This window comes from Ranitomeya imitator, chromosome 4 (genome assembly GCF_032444005.1).
Source record: "Ranitomeya imitator isolate aRanImi1 chromosome 4, aRanImi1.pri, whole genome shotgun sequence".
Lineage (NCBI taxonomy): Eukaryota > Metazoa > Chordata > Amphibia > Anura > Dendrobatidae > Ranitomeya > Ranitomeya imitator.
The window spans coordinates 314,100,324-314,121,218 of NC_091285.1; the positions used below are offsets into that span (position 1 = coordinate 314,100,324).

Genomic DNA, 20,895 nt, shown 5'->3' on the forward strand with positions numbered 1-20,895 from the left:
ATATGAAAAAAAAAAGAAAAAAAACACACACAGCTCAAATTACCCCCCCCCCCTTACCCTATTAATAATAAAACAACTAAAAAAAATATATATATAAACATATTTGGGATTGCCACGTTCGTAAAAGTTTGATCTATCAAATAAATGAATCCAATCGGTAAAATGGCGTAGTGAAAAAAACAAAACAAAACACGGGAATTGCTTTTTTTGGGCTGTTGCATCATTGCAATAAAATGCAATAACAGGTAATCAAAACATTGCATCTACCCCCAAGTGGCATCAATAAAAATGTCAGCTCAGGCACAAAAAAATAAGCCCTCACATAGCCTCAGATCCCCAAAAATGAAAATGTTACAGGTCTTGGAAAATGGTGAAAAAAACAAACAAACAAAAAAATTAATACAAATTTCTGAATTCTTTTTCGACACTTAAAATAAAAACTATACATGTTTACTATCTGCATACTATGCGGACCTGGAGAATCATATTGCTAGGTCAGTATTACCATATAGTGAATATGGTAAATAAAAACCCCAAAACATAATTGAGAAACTGTCCTTTTTTAAAAAAATTTCAACACACTTGGAATTTTTTCCCGTTTTCCAGTAAACTATGCAGTTATGCAGTAGAATGAAAGGTGTAATTCAAAAATACAATTAGTCCCCAAAAAAGAAGCCCTCATACGATTATAATAAAAAAAGTTATGGCGCTTGGAAGAAGGGGAACAAAAAACAGAAAACGGCCCTGGCGTGAAGGCGTTCATGAACTCAATAAGCTGAGCACTGCTGAAGAACCAGATGGACACATTGATTTTTAGCATTGGAACAGCAGTACGGTATATTATTTCAGCAACCAGTTGACATCAGACAAATGAGGATTGTGAGATTTTATTTGCGTTTTACTTTAACCCTTACACTTTCTAAATTAGCAAATTATTTGACTAGTGGTGCAGATGGCTCCCTCATATACTGCTCAAAAAAAATAAAGGGAACACTAAAATCCCACATCCTAGATATCACTGAATGAAATATTCCAGTTGTAATTACATAGTGGAATGTGTTGAGAACAATAAAACCTAAAAATGATCAATGTAAATCGCAACTAATATCCCACGGAGGTCTGAAGTTGGAATCATGCTCAAAATCAAAGTGGAAAATTAAGTTACAGGCTGATCTATCTTCAGTGGAAATGCCTCAAGACAAGGAAATGATGCTCAGTACTGTGTGTGCCCTCCACGTGCCTGTATGATCTCCCTACAACGCCTGGGCATGCTCCAGTGATGAGATGGTGGATGGTCTCCTGAGGGATCTCCTCCCAGACCTAAGCAACCGCCAATTCAGGGACAGTCTGTGGTGTAACGTAACGTTGGTGGATGGTGTGAGACATGATGTCCCAGATGTGTTCAATCGGATTCAGATCTGGGGAACGGACGGGCCAGTCCATAGCTTCAATGCCTTCATCTTGCAGGAACTGCTGACACACTCCAGCCACATGAGGTCTGGCATTGTCCTGCATTAGGAGGAACCCAGGGCCAACCGCACCAGCATATAGTCTCACAAGGGGTCTGAGGATCTCATCTCGGTACCTAATGGCAGACAGGCTACCTCTGGCGAGCACATGGATGGCTGTGCGGCCCTCCAAAGAAATGCCACCCTACACCATTACTGACCCACTGTCAAACCGGTCATGCTGAATGATGTTGCAGGCAGCAGATCGCTCTTCACGGTGTCTCCAGACTCTGTCACGTCTGTCAAATGTGCTCAGTGTGAACCTGCTTTCATCTGTGAAAAACACAGGGCGCCAGTGGCAAATTTGACAATCCTGGTGTCCTGTGGCAAATGCCAAGCATCCTGCATGGTGTTGGGCTGTGAGCACAACCCCCATCTGTGGACATCAGGCGCTCAGACCATCCTCATGGACTCGTTTCTAACTGTTTGTGCAGACATGCACATTTGTGGCCTGCTGGAGGTCATTTTGAAGGGCTCTGGCAGTGCTCCTCCTGTTCCTCCTTGCCCAAAGGCTGAGGTTGCGGTCCTGCTGCTGGGTTGTTGCCCTCCTACGGCCCCACCACGTCTCCTGGTGTACTGGCCTGTCTCCTGATAGCGCCTCCAGCCTCTGGACACTACGCTGACAGACGCAGCAAACCTTCTTGCCACAGCTCGCACTGATGTGCCATCCTGGATGAGCTGCACTACTTGAGCCACTTGTGTGGGTTGTAGAGTCCGTCTCATGCTACCACGAGTGTGAACGCACAACCAATATTCAAAACTGATCAAAACATCAGCCAGAAAGCATTGGTACTGAGATGTGGTCTGTGGTCCCAACCTGCAGAACCACTCCTTTATTGAGTGTGTCTTGATAATTGTCCATAATTTCCATCTGTTGTCTATTCCATTTGCACAACAGCATGTGAAATTGATTGTCAAACAGTGTTGCTTCCTAAGTAGACAGTTTGATTTCCTTGAGTTATATTCTGTTGTTTAAGTGTTCCCTTTATTTTTTTGAGCAGTGTATATAGAGATTTCAATTTTTGCTTTTTGTTACTATCTTAGCTACAAAGCCTTGATTATCAGAGGAAGGCAACTTGGAAATGTTGGATGAGATTTCATGTAGTCATATACCGTATTTTTAGGATTATAAGATGATCCGGATTATAAGACGCACCCCAAATTTTGAGGAGAAAAATAGGAAACATTTTTTGTATATAAAATGGTGGTGCTTCTTATAAACAATGCGTCTTATCGCTGACCGGGGGGTGGTGGCTGTAGTGAAGTGGGGTCCCAGGGTCATTGCTGGAAGTGGAGTGATGCTGCAGGCCGCAGGCTGTGATGAGGTGATTTTCCGATGTGTGGCGCGCCGCTGCTTGCGCCCGGTACTGCGGGGGTGTCCACCGCATAGGAAATCATGGAACTGTGGGGGTTCTGGCCTCTCACAAAATGTTGGCAGAGCCCACGCAGCACCGAAGACACCCACAGCAACACGGGACTCCCCCCTCATCCTAGCCTGCAGCAACGGTACCGGTAAGGTAACATAGTAACATAGTTAGTAAGGCCGAAAAAAGACATTTGTCCATCCAGTTCAGCCTATATTCCATCATAATAAATCCCCAGATCTACGTCCTTCTACAGAACCTAATTGTATGATACAATATTGTTCTGCTCCAGGAAGACATCCAGGCCTCTCTTGAACCCCTCGACTGAGTTCGCCATCACCACCTCCTCAGGCAAGCAATTCCAGATTCTCACTGCCCTAACAGTAAAGAATCCTCTTCTATGTTGGTGGAAAAACCTTCTCTCCTCCAGACGCAAAGAATGCCCCCTTGTGCCCGTCACCTTCCTTGGTATAAACAGATCCTCAGCGAGATATTTGTATTGTCCCCTTATATACTTATACATGGTTATTAGATCGCCCCTCAGTCGTCTTTTTTATAGACTAAATAATCCTAATTTCGCTAACCTATCTGGGTATTGTAGTTCTCCCATCCCCTTTATTAATTTTGTTGCCCTCCTTTGTACTCTCTCTAGTTCCATTATATCCTTCCTGAGCACCAGTGCCCAAAACTGGACACAGTACTCCATGTGCGGTCTAACTAGGGATTTGTACAGAGGCAGTATAATGCTCTCATCATGTGTATCCAGACCTCTTTTAATGCACCCCATGATCCTGTTTGCCTTGGCAGCTGCTGCCTGGCACTGGCTGCTCCAGGTAAGTTTATCATTAACTAGGATCCCCAAGTCCTTCTCCCTGTCAGATTTACCCAGTGGTTTCCCATTCAGTGTGTAATGGTGACATTGATTCCTTCTTCCCATGTGTATAACCTTACATTTATCATTGTTAAACCTCATCTGCCACCTTTCAGCCCAAGTTTCCAACTTATCCAGATCCATCTGTAGCAGAATACTATCTTCTCTTGTATTAACTGCTTTACATAGTTTTGTATCATCTGCAAATATCGATATTTTACTGTGTAAACCTTCTACCAGATCATTAATGAATATGTTGAAGAGAACAGGTCCCAATACTGACCCCTGCGGTACCCCACTGGTCACAGCGACCCAGTTAGAGACTATACCATTTATAACCACCCTCTGCTTTCTATCACTAAGCCAGTTACTAACCCATTTACACACAATTTCCCCCAGACCAAGCATTCTCATTTTGTGTACCAACCTCTTGTGCGGCACGGTATCAAACGCTTTGGAAAAATCGAGATATACCACGTCCAATGACTCACCGTGGTCCAGCCTATAGCTTACCTCTTCATAAAAACTGATTAGATTGGTTTGACAGGAGCGATTTCTCATAAACCCATGCTGATATGGAGTTAAACAGTTATTCTCATTGAGATAATCCAGAATAACATCCCTCAGAAACCCTTCAAATATTTTACCAACAATAGAGGTTAGACTTACTGGCCTATAATTTCCAGGTTCACTTTTAGACCCCTTTTTGAATATTGGCACCACATTTGCTATGCGCCAATCCTGCGGAACAGACCCTGTCGCTATAGAGTCCCTAAAAATAAGAAATAATGGTTTATCTATTTCATTACTTAGTTCTCTTAGTACTCGTGGGTGTATGCACTCCGAACCCGGAGATTTATCTATTTTAATCTTATTTAGCCGGTTTCGCACCTCCTCTTGGGTTAGATTGGTGACCCTTAATATAGGGTTTTCATTGTTTCTTGGGATTTCACCTAGCATTTCATTTTCCACCGTGAATACCGTGGAGAAGAAGGTGTTTAATATGTTAGCTTTTTCCTCGTCATCTACAACCATTCTTTCCTCACTATTTTTTAAGGGGCCTACATTTTCAGTTTTTATTCTTTTACTATTGATATAGTTGAAGAACAGTTTGGGATTAGTTTTACTCTCCTTAGCAATGTGCTTCTCTATTTCCTTTTTGGCAGCTTTAATTAGTTTTTTAGATAAAGTATTTTTCTCCCTATAGTTTTTTAGAGCTTCAATGGTGCCATCCTGCTTTAGTAGTGCAAATGCTTTCTTTTTACTGTTAATTGCCTGTCTTACTTCTTTGTTTAGCCACATTGGGTTTTTCCTATTTCTAGTCCTTTTATTCCCAGAAGGTATAAACCGCTTACACTGCCTATTTAGGATGTTCTTAAACATTTCCCATTTATTATCTGTATTATTAGTTCTGATGATATTGTCCCAGTCTACCAGATTAAGGGCATCTCTAAGCTGGTCAAACTTTGCCTTCCTAAAGTTCAGTGTTTTTGTGACTCCCTGACAAGTCCCCCTAGTGAAAGACAGGTGAAACTGTACAATATTGTGGTCGCTATTTCCTAGATGCCCGACCACCTGCAGATTTGTTATTCTGTCAGGTCTATTAGATAGTATTAGGTCTAAAAGTGCTGCTCCTCTGGTTGGATTCTGCACCAATTGTGAAAGATAATTTTTCTTGGTTATTAGCAGAAACCTGTTGCCTTTATGGGTTTCACAGGTTTCTGTTTCCCAGTTAATATCCGGGTAGTTAAAGTCCCCCATAACCAGGACCTCATTATGGGTTGCAGCTTCATCTATCTGCTTTAGAAGTAGACTTTCCATGGTTTCTGTTATATTTGGGGGTTTGTAACAGACCCCAATGAGAATTTTGTTACCATTTTTCCCTCCATGAATTTCGACCCATATGGACTCGACATCCTCATTTCCTTCGCTAATATCCTCCCTTAAAGTGGACTTTAGACAAGACTTTACATAGAGACAAACGCCTCCTCCTCTCCGATTTTTACGATCCTTTCTAAACAGACTGTAACCCTGTAAGTTAACTGCCCAGTCATAGCTTTCATCTAACCATGTCTCGGTTATTCCCACTATGTCAAAGTTACCTGTAGATATTTCTGCTTCTAGTTCTTCCATCTTGTTTGTCAGGCTTCTGGCGTTTGCAAGCATGCAGTTTAGAGGATTTTGTTTTGTTCCAATCTCCTCGCTGTGGATTGTTTTAGAAATGTTCTTACCTCCCTTCTGAGTATGTTTTCCTGGATCTTCTTTGTTCAAGTCTAATGTTTTTCTTCCCGTCCCCTCTTCTTCTAGTTTAACGCCCTCCTGATGAGTGTAGCGAGTCTTCTGGCGAATGTGTGTTTCCCAGGTTTGTTGAGGTGTAGTCCGTCTCTGGCGAGGAGTCCATCGTACAAGTAATTCACACCGTGGTCCAGGAATCCGAATCCTTGTTGTCTGCACCATCGTCTTAGCCAGTTGTTTGCATCAAGGATCCTGTTCCATCTCCTGGTGCCATGCCCGTCTACTGGAAGGATAGAAGAAAAAACTACCTGTGCATCCAGTTCCTTTACTTTCTTCCCCAACTCTTCAAAGTCTTTGCAGATTGTCGGTAGGTCCTTCCTTGCCGTGTCATTGGTGCCAACATGTATCAGAAGAAATGGGTGGACGTCCTTGGAGTTGAAGAGCTTTGGTATCCTATCGGTCACATCCTTGATCATCGCACCTGGAAGGCAGCATACTTCTCTTGCAGTTATGTCCGGTCTGCAGATGGCTGCTTCTGTGCCTCTCAGTAGTGAGTCTCCCACCACCACCACTCTTCGTTGCTTCTTGGCTGTACTTTTTTCTGTCACTTGTTGCTGTGTGCCCTTTTCTTTTTTGCTTGCTGGTATTGCTTCATTCTTAGGTGTGCCATCTTCATCCTCTACAAAGATTTGATATCGGTTCTTCAGTTGTGTGGTTGGTGATTTCTCCATGGTCTTCTTGCTTCTTTTGGTCACATGCTTCCACTCATCTGCTTTTGGAGGTTCTCTGACACTTTTTTCACCTTCTGTGACCAGTAGAGATGCTTCTGTTCTGTCTAGAAAGTCTTCATTCTCTTTGATGAGTTTCAAGGTTGCTATTCTTTCTTCCAGACCCCGCACCTTTTCTTCTAAAAGGGCCACTAGTCTACACTTCTGACAGGTGAAATTTAATTCTTCTTCTGGTCGATCTGTGAACATGTAGCACATGCTGCAGCTCACCATGTAGGTTGTCACATCTGCCATGTTGCTCCTAGATCCTGCTGACTTGCTGTGTGTTTTCCTTCTTGTGTAATCTACTCAGCCAAGCTCTCTTGCAATAATGTCCTACAGGCAAAAATTGGTTTGGTGATTCTTTCCAAGCAGCTGGTCCCGGCTGTACCCAACGATCTTCTAGCTTAGGGAGACTCTTCGCTTTCCCAGAAGGCACCTGGAATATGCAAATTAGCCTCCTCAAGCTTGAATCCCTGGTTTGATGATTCTTTCCAAGCAGCTGGTCCCGGCTGTACCCAACGATCTTCTAGCTTAGGGAGACTCTTCGCTTTCCCAGAAGGCACCTGGAATATGCAAATTAGCCTCCTCAAGCTTGAATCCCTGGTTTGATGATTCTTTCCAAGCAGCTGGTCCCGGCTGTACCCAACGATCTTCTAGCTTAGGGAGACTCTTCGCTTTCCCAGAAGGCACCTGGAATATGCAAATTAGCCTCCTCAAGCTTGAATCCCTGGTTTGATGATTCTTTCCAAGCAGCTGGTCCCGGCTGTACCCAACGATCTTCTAGCTTAGGGAGACTCTTCGCTTTCCCAGAAGGCACCTGGAATATGCAAATTATCCTCCTCAAGCTTGAATCCCTGGTTTGAATCCCTGGTATATCCGCATTATAAGACGTGTGTCTCTTATCAGAAAAATACTGTACATATTCTGCATCTGTCAGATGTAATGTCAAATGCATTACCGCATGCAAACCAGGCTGCGTACTGGCCATTTTTACACTTACTAAGGCTAGGTTCACACTTGCATTGTTGCGTCCGTTCAACAAATCCGTTAAACGGACTGCACTAACGCAAGTGCCGAATTTGGCACTGCGCTAGCGCAGATGGAGCATCTGCTAGCTCCATCGTCATCGAAGGTCCTGCACACACACCATCTATAGGAACGGAAGCCGCTGAGGAGATCGGCTGTTTGCGGTGAGTATAACCATTTTTTATTTTTTTTTATTTTTAACATTCTATCTTTTACTATTGATGCGGCATAGGCTGCATCAATAGTAAAAAGTTGGTCACACTTGTCAAACACTATGTTTGACAAGTGTGACCAACCTGTCAATCAGTTTTCCAAGCGCTGCTACAGATCACTTGGAAAGCGCTAGCATTCTGCAAGCTAATTATGCTTGCAAAACGCTAGTTTTCTGCGGGAATATGCATGCGATATACCCGCGGCAGGAGGCGCAGAATTGCCGTGGAAATTTCCGAGGCAATTCTGCAACGTGTGCACTTAACCTAAGGCAGTAAAGCTTATTTTTTTAATCGTAACGCTTCCTATGTTGGATTTTCATGTATTTCGGTCATCTATGCTTCCAGTTATTAGTCTAAACACACACAGATGGCCACTAAAGAGCATAACGAAACATCTACAGTGGCTTGCAATAGTATTCACCCCCTTTTTTTTTTACCTATTTTGTTACATTACATCCTGTGTTTAAATATTTTTGCAATCCGATTTGTGTGTAATGTATCAGCACTAAATAGTCTAAGTTGGTGAAGTGAAATGAGAAAATATAGGCACAGATTAAATTTATAGGATCAAATAACTAAAAATTGGCATGGGCATATGTATTCACTGCTTTTGTGATGAAGCACTTAAACATTTCTGGTGCATGTAATTACCTCCATAAGTCACATGCTTAGTGAAAGGAAGTCGACGTGTGCGCAATCTAAGTGTCACATGGTCTGTCAGTATATACACACCTTTTCTGAAAGGCCACAGAGGCTGCAACACCATTAACAAGAGACTCACTAACCAAACACCACCATGAAGTAGACATGCGCTGCCTAGCTCAATGTAAGTGTATTGAGCAAGGCCAGACACGTCTAGTTCTAATGAGGTCAGAAGCATGCAAATTGCATATTTGCGATCACATGACCACCTGCTCCAGATGCCAGCACCGGAGAATCCTCACAGTGCAGTGTGCGCAATGTGAGGATTCACAAGTCTGCAGTCACACATGGTGACTGCAGACTTGTACCCTGAGGCCGGACAACTCCTTTAGTCTAAAAACAATCACCCTGTGAAAGACTGTTGCAATGCGATTATTTATACTTAATCCTAACCATTTTACAGGCCATTCTTACCATTTTTTGGAACTGGGCAGCCATGTAGAATAGCTTTGTTAAGCAGAATGCTGAGAGCAGCCTTAACAATTGCCTGTTGACCTCGGCTTGGCGTTTTTGTGGCTGTAACTTGTCGGAGAACAGAGGCCCTTTTTGATGTGGCAATGGACAGAATGGCTTCTTGGACTTTTGGAGCTATTACTGCATTCCACAATTTTGACATCCACCTATAAAAACATATCAGGTTTCACCCTAAGTTATTGAAGAACTATAAACCACTTCTATAACTCATTAGGATCATGAGAATTGAAACTTCAATAAGTAAGGGTCTTCAAAACATTTTCAAATTGTCCTAAATTATTAAAAGTATGGAAATATAGGAAATATATGCTAAAGTGTTCTTATAAGTAGAGCATGAAATATTAACCCCTTTCTGACCTCGGACGGGATAGTATGTCCGAGGTCAGAACCCTTGCTTTGATGCGGGCTCCGGCGGTGAGCCCGCATCAAAGCCGGGACATATCAGCTGTTTTGAACAGCTGACATGTGCCTGCAATAGCGGCGGGTGAAATCGCGATTCATCCGCCGCTATTAACTAGTTAAATGCCGCTGTTAAACGCTGACAGCGGCACTCAGCCGCCGCTTTCGGCCGGAAATGAGCGCATCGCTGACCCCCGTCACATGATTGGGGGTCAGCGATGCTTCTGTATAGTAACCATAGAGGTCCTTGGGACCTCTATGGTTACTGATCCCCGGTAGCTGTGAGCGCCACCCTGTGGTCGGCGCTCATAGCACACCTGCATTTCTGCTGCATAGCAGCGATCTAATGATCGCTCCTATGTAGCAGAGGCGATCGAGTTGTGCCAGCTTCTAGCCTCCTATGGAGGCTATTGAAGCATGGCAAAAGTAAAAAAAAAAAAAAAAAAGTGAAAAAAAAAAAAAATATATATATATATAAAAGTTTAAATCACCCCCCTTTCGCCCCATTCAAAATAAATCAATAAAAAAAAAATCAAACCTACACATATTTGGTATCGCCGCGTTCAGAATCGCTCGATCTATCAAAAAAGCATTAACCTGATCGCTAAACAGCGTAGCGAGAAAAAAATTTGAAACGCCAGAATTATGTTTTTTTGGTCGCCGCGACATTGCATTAAAATGTAATAACAGGCAATCAAAAGAACGTATCTGCACCAAAATGGTATCATTAAAAAGCCAGCTTAGCACGCAAAAAATAAGCCCTCAACTGACCCCAGATCATGAAAAATGGAGACGCTGCAGGTATCGGAAAATGGCGCAATTTTTTTTAGCAAAGTTTGGAATTTTTTTTCATTACGTAGATAAAAAATAACCTAGTCATGTTAGGTGTCTATGAACTCGTAATGACCTGGAGAATCATAATGGCAGGTCAGTTTTAACATTTAGTGAATCTAGCAAAAAAGCCAAACAAAAAACAAGTGTGGGACTGCACTTTTTTTTGCAATTTCACCGCACTTGGAATTTTTTCCCGTTTTCTAGTACACGACATGCTAAAACCAATGATGTCATTCAAAAGTACAACTTGTTTCGCAAAAAATAAGCCCTAACATGGCGATATTGAAGGAAAAATAAAAAAGTTATAGCTCTGGGAAGGAGGGGAGCGAAAAACGAACACGGAAAAAACGGAAAATCCCAAGGTCATGAAGGGGTTAAAAGCTTTCATTTTAGAAAGATACCATTACAACCCAACATTGGTATGAAATGATAAATCAGGTATGAAGAATCAGAATTGTGGACTTACTTCACCATTATATGAAGACTTCCAGGTACTACTGGGCAAGACATAAATGGCTGCGGGCCTATGAGGGCCTCTGGGGTGCCTAAGCGGGATAAGCAGGAGTTGAGCTGGTGCCAAACCATGTATATCCAGTCAGTGCCTCGGCATAAAGGGTCACAGGGTGAAGGCGTTTTACCTTTGAACTAAAACATACAACAGATTAAATGTATTTTAAATAAAGACATATAGAATATAATATGAATGCTTATTTTAAACTTCGTGTATAAAAAAGGCTCCATTCACATTATGTTTAGGGTCTTCATTGGGAGTAAATAAAAAAAAACCTCCCGAGTTTAACAAATGCCATAAAGTGGTATCCATCCCCTATAGAGTCCTTTTGTTAAAATGAATATTCGCATTACACGCTTTTTTACTGGAGGCGTGTGGTTCATACTTACACCATTGTATGAAATGCCATAGGCTACTACAACATTCTAGAACGTTTTAGTGATATACCAATATGAAGTTACAGAAAAACATAACTGTACAGGCCAAAATAACTATTTTTTCCTTCCGTCATGTCCCTGGAATAAGCTTGTCATGAACCTCAAGAGCTTTTTCTGGCATAGACACTTAGTGGAGATTAAAATCAGAATGTGAACCCTAACTTTCGACAGAACGTGTTGGAAACTGTCATAATAATTACGTGATCAAAGGATATCCCACATTTTTATTATCCTCAGCTGTAACATTGGAAGATCCAGTAACAAGGATTCAACTCCCATGCAGCACTACCACGAGGAAAATAAAATATTACACCGGTCCCCAATGGCATTTCAATCGAGGTTGTCTAACTAAGAAAACACCTTTAACAAGCAATACATTTAAAGGGAATCTGTCACCACATTTTTGCTACCACATCTGAGAGCAGCATAATGTAGGAAAAGAGACCTTGATTCCAGTGATGTATCACTTAGATTACTGGGTGCAGCAGTTGTGATACATTCAGAGCTTTTAGATGCAGCAGAGCTCAGAAAGCTGCCCTCATCCACACCAGAGCTTTCTGTGCACATTGTATATTGACAGTAAATTGCTAATCATTACTGGGGGTGTTAGACCAGTTCTCATTTGGGTACCCGTCTGGAAAATGATAAGCTCCTGGTGTTAAAACAGTCTCTGTATTGAAGCCAGGGCTGAGGAGTCGGAGGCGATATAAAATGCACCGACTGAAAATACACTGCTCAAAAAAATAAAGGGAAAACTTAAACAACAGAATAAAACTCCAAGTAAATCAAACTTCTGTGAAATCAAACTGTCCACTTAGGAAGCAACACTGTTTGACAATCAATTTCACATGCTGTTGTGCAAATGGAATAAACAGATGGAAAATATTGGCAATTATTAAGACACACTCAATAAAGGAGTGGTTCTGCAGGTGGGGACCACATACCACATCTCAGTACCACTGCTTTCTGGCTGATGTTTTGGTCATTTCTGAATGTTGGTTGTGCTTTCACACTCATGGTAGCATGAGACGGACTCTACAACCCACACAAGTGGCTCAAGTAGTGCAGCTCATCCAGGATGGCACATCAATGTGAGCTGTGGCAAGAAGGTTTGCTGTGTCTGTCAGCATACTGTACAGAGGATGGAGGCGCTACCAGGAGACAGGCTAGTACACCAGGAGACGTGGAGGGGGCCGAAGGAGGGCAACAATCCAGCAGCAGGACCGCTATCTCAGCCTTTGTGCAAGGAGGAACAGGAGAAGCACTGCCAGAGCCCTGCAAAATGACCTCCAGCAGGCCACAAATGTGCATGTGTCTGCACAAACAGTTAGAAATCGACTCCATGAGGATGGTCTGAGTGCCCGACGTTCACAGATGGGGGTTGTGCTCACGGCCCAACAACGTGCAGGACGCTTGGCATTTGCCACAGAACACCAGGATTGGCAAATTCACCACTGGCGCCCTGTGCTCTTCACAGATGAAAGCAGGTTCACACTGAGCACTTGTGACAGACGTGACAGAGTCTGGAGATGCCGTGGAGAGAGATCCGCTGCCTGCAACATCCTTCAGCATGACCGGTTTGGCAGTGGGTCAGTAATGGTGTGGGGTGGCATTTCTTTGGAGGGCCGCACAGTCCTCCATGTGCTTGCCAGAGGTAGCCTGACTGCCATTAGGTACCGAGATGAGATCCCTTGTGGTACGGTTGGCCCTGGGTTCCTCCTAATCCAGGACAATGCCAGACCTCATGTGGCTGGAGTGTGTCAGCAGTTCCTGCAAGATGAAGGCATTGAAGCAATGGATTGACCAGCCAGTTTCCCAGATCTGAATCCGATTTAACACACCTGGGACATCATGTCTCGCACCATCCACCAACGTTACGTTGCACCACAGACTGTCCAGGAGTTGGCGGATGCTTTAGTCCAGGTCTGGGAGGAGATCCCTCAGGCGACCATCCACCGCCTCATCAGGAGCATTCCCAGGCGTTGTAGGGAGATCATACAGGCACGTGGAGGCCACACACACTACTGAGCATCATTTCCTTGTCTTGAGGCATTTCCACTGAAGTTGGATCAGCCTGTAAGTTCATTTTCCACTTTGATTTTGAGTATCATTCCAACTCCAGACCTCCATGGGATATTAGTTGTAATTTACGTTGATCATTTTTAGGTTTTATTGTTCTCAACACATTCCACTATGTAATGAATAAAGATTTACAACTGGAATATTTCATTCAGTGATATCTAGGATGTGGGATTTTAGTATTCCATTATTTTTTTGAGCAGTGTATATAATAAATTGAGTTAAGTAGTTCAGTGTAGTATGTGCTGTAAATGTTTTCATAACAATTTGGGAAAGTTATGAAATGTCCTATAAATGTCTGTTTCTCGGCTTTTGGTTGAGATGAATCCATGCTGCACTTTATGGGCATGCTCAGTATCGCTTGTGCTACATAGAGTAGGGCTGCTACCCTGCACTATGTAGCAGAAACGCTCACTTTCTATGAGCTCTAACCGATGGGCGGCGCTCATAGCTATCCGACTATGACAACCACAGGGGTCTCCAGGAGACTTCGGGTCATGCCAACCCATCGGCAACCTACGGTCATGTGACATGGGCTCTGATGGGCTGTCATGTGCCGGAAAAGGGGGAGGCGATCAATGTTGAATACATCAGTCACTGGACGTTAACGGGTTAAGCAGCAGTCTGACAATTGTACGAACAATAGAAATACATAATCAAATATTCTCATGGGTTGTATTCAAAGGACACACATAGCTAATGGATTCAAATTATGCAATGTTTTATTGCAAAAGAAAATCAAAACTTAATCTGATTATTGCAAACCTGAGACCTCTTACATTTTATAGATTGGCGTGAAGTACTTTCCAATAGTGGATCAGCACAATGTGACTGGAAAACATGTTGCATACAACTCTCATTTGTCTTGTAAGCACAGTAGGTGCTGAGGCCACAAATCAATGGTGACATTTCTCCAGGATACACACCTTATTAAGGATGCAGGGTTTTAAAAAGAAGAATCTATGGCATTTTACCATTTCACACTTGTGATATAAACACATTATGTATTAAAGTGGAAGTATTCTGTTCAAAATGTTTTTTGTTTTTTTGCTGAACATTAAGGTCAATCTATGGACAAAACTAAAATACATGGGTTTGCCGTGTACTCTTTTGATCAATCACGGTATACCAGTCAGATAGTTAAGAGGCAAACCTCTTCTTTAACTAATAACTGGGTCCGGGAACTAGGAAACAGTAGCCATTTTTCAGCTGCTAGGACACCACACTTATCACTTCAGTATCATAGAAATATATGGTTACAAATATCCCCCCAATCTATGGCAGCCAGGGAGGGATCAAATGTCCATAGTGATCTAAAACTGTGCTATAATCTATTTTTGTATGGCATAACAACAGTTAAAGTGATACCTTCTGTAAAACCTTCCTCTTCAAAACCTTCTGCAGTAAACTGTGCATTGGCTCTCCATCCCACCTTAGCTGAACCCAACGGAAGTGTTGCTGAACTAGTAGTTCAGATCCTTGTAGACGAGATCTTCCCACTGTACCCATCAAAAAGCAATCTTCATGGAAGTAGTATGCCTCGGACACTCCATTGGCTAAAACAGCACACACATCAGATTAACAGTGATATCCACAACACTTGGGAATGAACCAGCAGAAACAATGTACTAATCTTTAATTACCTCTCTGAACACAAAATGCATTTTCCAAGCCTCGATTTTCTAAGGAAGACATTAAATCTCCGAGAAGCTCCAACATGGAGACCTTTTCCAATTTTTCCAGAACAATAATGATTTTCTTCTTAGAAGGAGGTGCATTAGTAACTGGAATCAGGCAACCTGAACAGAAAGCAATTAACTAATGATAATTGTCTAATTATCCCTGCAATAACCTATAATGTGTCCAGAAAAGAATAATGGCTAGTCATACTAATCACAAATTCAGTAATGCTCACAGAATAGTGAGTTTTCAGTAATAACCACCATTTTTAAGGTTACCAAATATTTTTTTTTTTTATGGCCAGCAAAATGGTTTTGAGGGTATATCGCTACAATGCATCTACTAATCTTTTGGGTTCAACAATCATTGATCAGCAGAATGGACAATACAGCTATACAAACCAAATCAATGTTTTTCAGTTAGGACAGGACAGTGCATCTACACATACGACTAGGTCTGGCCTTATGAAGTGACTGAGCTGCGTTACTGAGTACAGCCGAAAATATGGATGGTTATTCCAAAATTACCGTATGTATTCATGGTAAACCACTACAAGCTAAAACATACTCCAATAATGTTGTAAACTATACACTGCATGCTACCACCATACTGTGTACAGTAGATGAGGATTAGGTGTGTGTCAGGCATCCATTAAAGCGTGTCTTGTGGGTCTGGGGTACAGAGTGTGGCACATGTAGTACTGCACAACAATTTTTAAGCCCTTAGTCATTTCCACTGGATAGACAGCAGGGGCATGACTATAGTGGGTGTAGGGGTTGAAATTCACACCAGGTCCAAATAGTCTAGGAGGCACAAATGGTCCCTTTGGGTCAAACGAGACCAGTATTATTAAAAGACCTGTGATAGATGGGGGTACCAATGGAGATTTAGCATTGGGGTCCAAGAACTTCAAGTAACGCCACTGAAAAGACAAAGAAGTGTATTGAGTAGAGGAGTTTCCTGTCTAGGCACTATAGCAGATCCAAGGCCAAGGCATAGATTTGGTAAAAGAACAAAGCGTACTGCACAGATTCAATAAAATATCTAAGATTAGGTAACCATGGTAAAACATCCAGGCCACACCATTCCTGGTCTGCAGCAGTAATAAAAAAAACACATGCAATAAAACAAAATGATGACATATGCATACCTATGCATGCTATACAAAATAATTATTAACCATTTCATCCCACGAGATGCTTACCTGAATTGATGAATATGTCTACGAGTTGCTGTTTCGATAACTCAGACTCCACCTCGACCTTAACAATATCACAGCTAAATCCAGTAGCCTCTTCTTTGTGCTGTTATGAAAAGATGCCATTTGTCAGCCGTCTAGACTTATTCATATGCATCCATACTTAGCAACCAGCCAAAGCGTACTACCTTAATGCAGCATGACAACTGATCCACTATATATTCCTGCAGGCTTCCCTCTGGACCTTGAAAGATAATATTGTGATATTGTTCAACCTGCAATACAATGTAACCGTTAGTAACCTTCACACTTACGCAAATTATAGAAATAATGATGTTCCAATTGACAAGGCTAAATAAATATCTCTACCTACAGACATGAATACTCTGTAAACATTATATACATAAATACGTAGAGAGGGGAGGTACACTGCACACATTTTGATCTGTATGTGAGCCCATCTGCCATCTTTTTTTAGATGAGGCCTTAACTAAACAGGCTCGGATCCCTTATTATTTGGGCCCGAAATGAACTGAGAAAGAATGGGGTCCAGATACACTTTTGTTTTAATTAATAACAACCTCCGGTGGATAGGGTAGACAACCATCGGAGGATGTGTTCACACTTTGCGGCCACAATTGTAGCATAAAAACCACCTAATTTGATGTAATTTCCCCAAAAACTGCAAAGCGGCTGCAAGGTGTGAATGCTGACTAAAAGCAAAAGTTTTGGCAACCATTCAAGATTGCCGCCAATCTTTCCATAGTGGAAATTCACCCCAGATTAAAATGCCCAAAGAAATTGCAAAAAAGCCAAGAGCTCACGCTGCAAAGGACTCAATATGGCTACGTTCACATTTGCGTTGAGCGCTGCTGCGTCGGCGACGCAACGCACAACGCAAATAAAAATGCACCAAAACGCATGCAAAAACGCTGCGTTTTGCGACGCATGCGTCGTTTTTTGCCGAAATTTCGACGCAAAAAAAATGCAACTTGTTGCGTTTTCTTTGCCCAACGCTTGCGGCAAAAAAAACGCATGCGTCGCACAACAGCACAACGCATGTCCATGCGCCCCCCATGTTAAATATAGGGGCGCATGATGCATGCATCGCCGCTGCGTTTCCCGACGCTGCGTCGGGAAACGCTAATGTGAACGTAGCCTTAGAATGTTAAATGTTTAAGTGCATGACTGAAGAATTAAAAAAAAAGACTGAACAAGTATGGTTTGCTTGGAAGGGTTATCAGGAGAATGTTGCTGCTTTCTAAAAAAATGTCCGGGATTGGCATCTGCACCGTCGCAGCTACAGCAACAAAATTTTGCACAGTCACACGTCTGGACCCTGAGAGCGTCATAGGCTTCGTTGTGAGGTGAAATTTTAACCCCGCGCGTTCCAATTCACCAAACAATTTTGCCCCTATCTACATAATGGGGAAAAAAGTGAAAGGAAAAGTGTTGGAGGCGTCGCAGCTACAGCCACAAAATTTTGCACAGTCACATGTCTGGACCCCGAGAGCGTCATAGGCTATATTGTGAGGCGAAATTTTAACCCCGCGCGTTCCAATTCACCAAACAATTTTGCCCCTATCTACATAATGGGGAAAAAAGTGAAAGGAAAAGTGTTGGAGGCGTCGCAGCTACAGAAACAAAATTTTGCACAGTCACACGTCGGGACCCTGAGAGCGTCATAGGCTTCGTTGTGAGGTGAAATTTTAACCCCGCGCGTTCCAATCCACCAAACAATTTTGCCCCTATCTACATAATGGGGAAAAAGTGAAAGGAAAAGTGTTGGAAGCGTCGCAGCTACAGCAACAAAATTTTGCACAGTCACACGTCTGGACCCCGAGAGCGTCATAGGCTATGTTGTGAGGTGAAATTTTAACACCGCGCTTTCCAATTCACCAAACAATTTTGCCCCTATCTACATAATGGGAAAAAATGAAAGGAAAAGTGTAGGAGGCAAATTGACAGCTGCCAGATGTGAACAAGGGGGACTTAAAGAATGAGAGCGATGGCGCCAAAGAGTATATACCGTTGCTAAGGTGGGGCCTCGACATGGGATACTCACCACACACGGGGATATGAACACACACAAAATGCGCCACACACTACCACGTGCTTGAACACATATTACCCTCAGCACACATTTCACCACAAATACACCAACCTCGCCACATAAAAGTCAAAACACAAAAGTCGCCACTCAAAACTCGCCACGCGCAGAACTCACCACATGCAAAAACTAGGCTCTTGCAAAACTCGCCACAAGTGCAAAATTCTCCTCATGAAAAACTCGCCACACGCAAAACTTGCACACGCGGAAAAATTGCCACATGCACAAAAGTTGCAACACATGCAAAAGTTGCCTCACACAAAACTTGCACATACTCAAAAGGCACCACACATAATACTCGCAACGCGCAAAACTCGCCATGCGCAAAACTTGCTGCACACAACTTGCTACACTAACCTGTCACATACAACTCGACACACAAAACGTTGCTACACGCATGTTGCTACACAAAACTCATCTCACAAAAGTCGCTACATGCATGTCGCCACATGCAACTCAACACACACAACTTGACAAACGAAACTCGCCCTAAAACACACACAAGTCTGGTATTAGCCTTCAAAAATAAAAATCTGATTAATAAGCAGACAAACTACAACAATTGCACCATATAGGAAATACGGCAGCTGTCAGTCACATGACCTGTCTATTATGTGTATGTGTGAGCTAATATATACTGCCAGGGGGAGGGCTTCCTGTTGGCTGGGGATTTATCAGGCTGCCAATTTAGCTTACAAATACTGAGGTAAAAATACTGAGCAAATAACGTGTGAACGAGGTCTACTACAGGAGGAGATGACACACAGGTATATACTATATACAGGGGAGATGACACACAGATATATACTATATACAGGAGAGATGACACACAGGTATATACTATATACAGGAGGAGATGACATACAGGTATATGCTATATATAGAAGATGACATGCAGGTATATACTATATGCAGGAGGAGATGACACTCAGATATATACTATATACAGGGGAGATGACAGGTATATACTATATACAGGAGGAGATGACATACAGGTATATGCTATATATAGAAGATGACATGCAGGTATATACTATATGCAGGAGGAGATGACACTCAGATATATACTATATACAGGGGAGATGACAGGTATATACTATATACAGGAGGAGATGACATACAGGTATATGCTATATATAGAAGATGACATGCAGGTATATACTATATGCAGGAGGAGATGACACAGGTATATACTATATACAGGAGGAGATGACATACAGGTATATACTATATATAGAAGGAGATGACATTCAGGTATATACTATATATAGGGGAGATGACACACAGCAGGTATATACTATATACAGGAGGAGATGACATACAGGTATATGCTATATATAGAAGATGACATGCAGGTATATACTATATACAAGGGAGATGACACACAGGTATATACTATATACAGGAGGAGATGACATACAGGTATATACTATATATAGAAGGAGATGACATTCAGGTATATACTATATATAGGGGAGATGACACACAGCAGGTATATACTATATACAGGGGAGATGACATACAGGTATATACTATATACAGGAGATGACATACAGATGTATACTATATATAAGGGAGATGACAAACATGTATATACTGAGGTGATGAGGTGAAAATGAGAGGTGTGAGGTGAAAATGAAAAGGTGTGAGTGCAAAATGAGAGGAGTGAGGAAAAATAGTGGAGTGATCAGAAAATGACAGATGTGAGGTCGAAATGACAAGTGTTAGGGGGGAATGAGAGGAGTGAGGGAGAAAATGAGAGGTGTGAGGGAGAAAATGAGAGATGTGAGGGGGAAAATGAAAGATGTGATTGGGAAAATGAGAGGCGTGATGGGAAAATAAGAGAAGTGAGGTGCTATAACTAACCAAAGATATTTACTATGCCCAGGCAACGCCGGGCTCTTCAGCTAGTGCTGGAATATAATTTGGCATCATGATATAGTTGACATTTTTAGAATGGTACATCTGTATCTAATTATACAGTCTTGGCTGAAAGCGTTAGCACCCTTGAAATTGCTCCAGAAACTGAAGTATTTCGCCAAGAAAATTATTGCAATTATACATTTTGTTATACAGATATTTGTTTTTTGTGTGTTGTTCTTATACACAGAAAGGAAATAGAGAAACAAAGGCAAATAGGACATCATTTCACACAAAACCCCCAAAATGGGCTACGTGCCAATAAGGACATTAATTGGCATGTAGTATATACTATAGACCAGATATTCAGACCAGCAGGACAAACACAGGAATCACCCCAATACGTACAAACGGAACACCAGCATTTTTCAGATTTTCAACAATATCCTACAATAATATATCTTTTAAATGATGTTGGAATCTCAAGGGTGGCCTACTAATTTTTGTTGTTGTTGTTCTTGTGTAATTATCATTGGATTCTAAATATATTTAATAAATATATATTTTAGAAAGTACATTTTTGATGGTTTCTCTATAGATTATATGCAATAGTTATACTTTTCCT

General features: G+C 42.0%; 1 protein-coding gene across 1 annotated transcript in view; it reads right to left on the reverse strand.

Moving 5' to 3' along the window:
* The window catches only part of CTTNBP2 (cortactin binding protein 2), a 223,242-nt gene that overhangs the window by 33,974 nt on the left and 168,373 nt on the right, over positions 1 to 20,895 (reverse strand). The window contains exons 13-18 of the mRNA XM_069764853.1: positions 16,489 to 16,575; positions 16,307 to 16,406; positions 15,066 to 15,221; positions 14,791 to 14,978; positions 10,862 to 11,040; positions 9,103 to 9,308 (exon numbers count right to left, since the gene is read on the reverse strand). Of these exons, the coding sequence (XP_069620954.1) occupies positions 9,103 to 9,308; positions 10,862 to 11,040; positions 14,791 to 14,978; positions 15,066 to 15,221; positions 16,307 to 16,406; positions 16,489 to 16,575 (916 nt within the window). The remainder of the gene's footprint in view (positions 1 to 9,102; positions 9,309 to 10,861; positions 11,041 to 14,790; positions 14,979 to 15,065; positions 15,222 to 16,306; positions 16,407 to 16,488; positions 16,576 to 20,895) is intronic.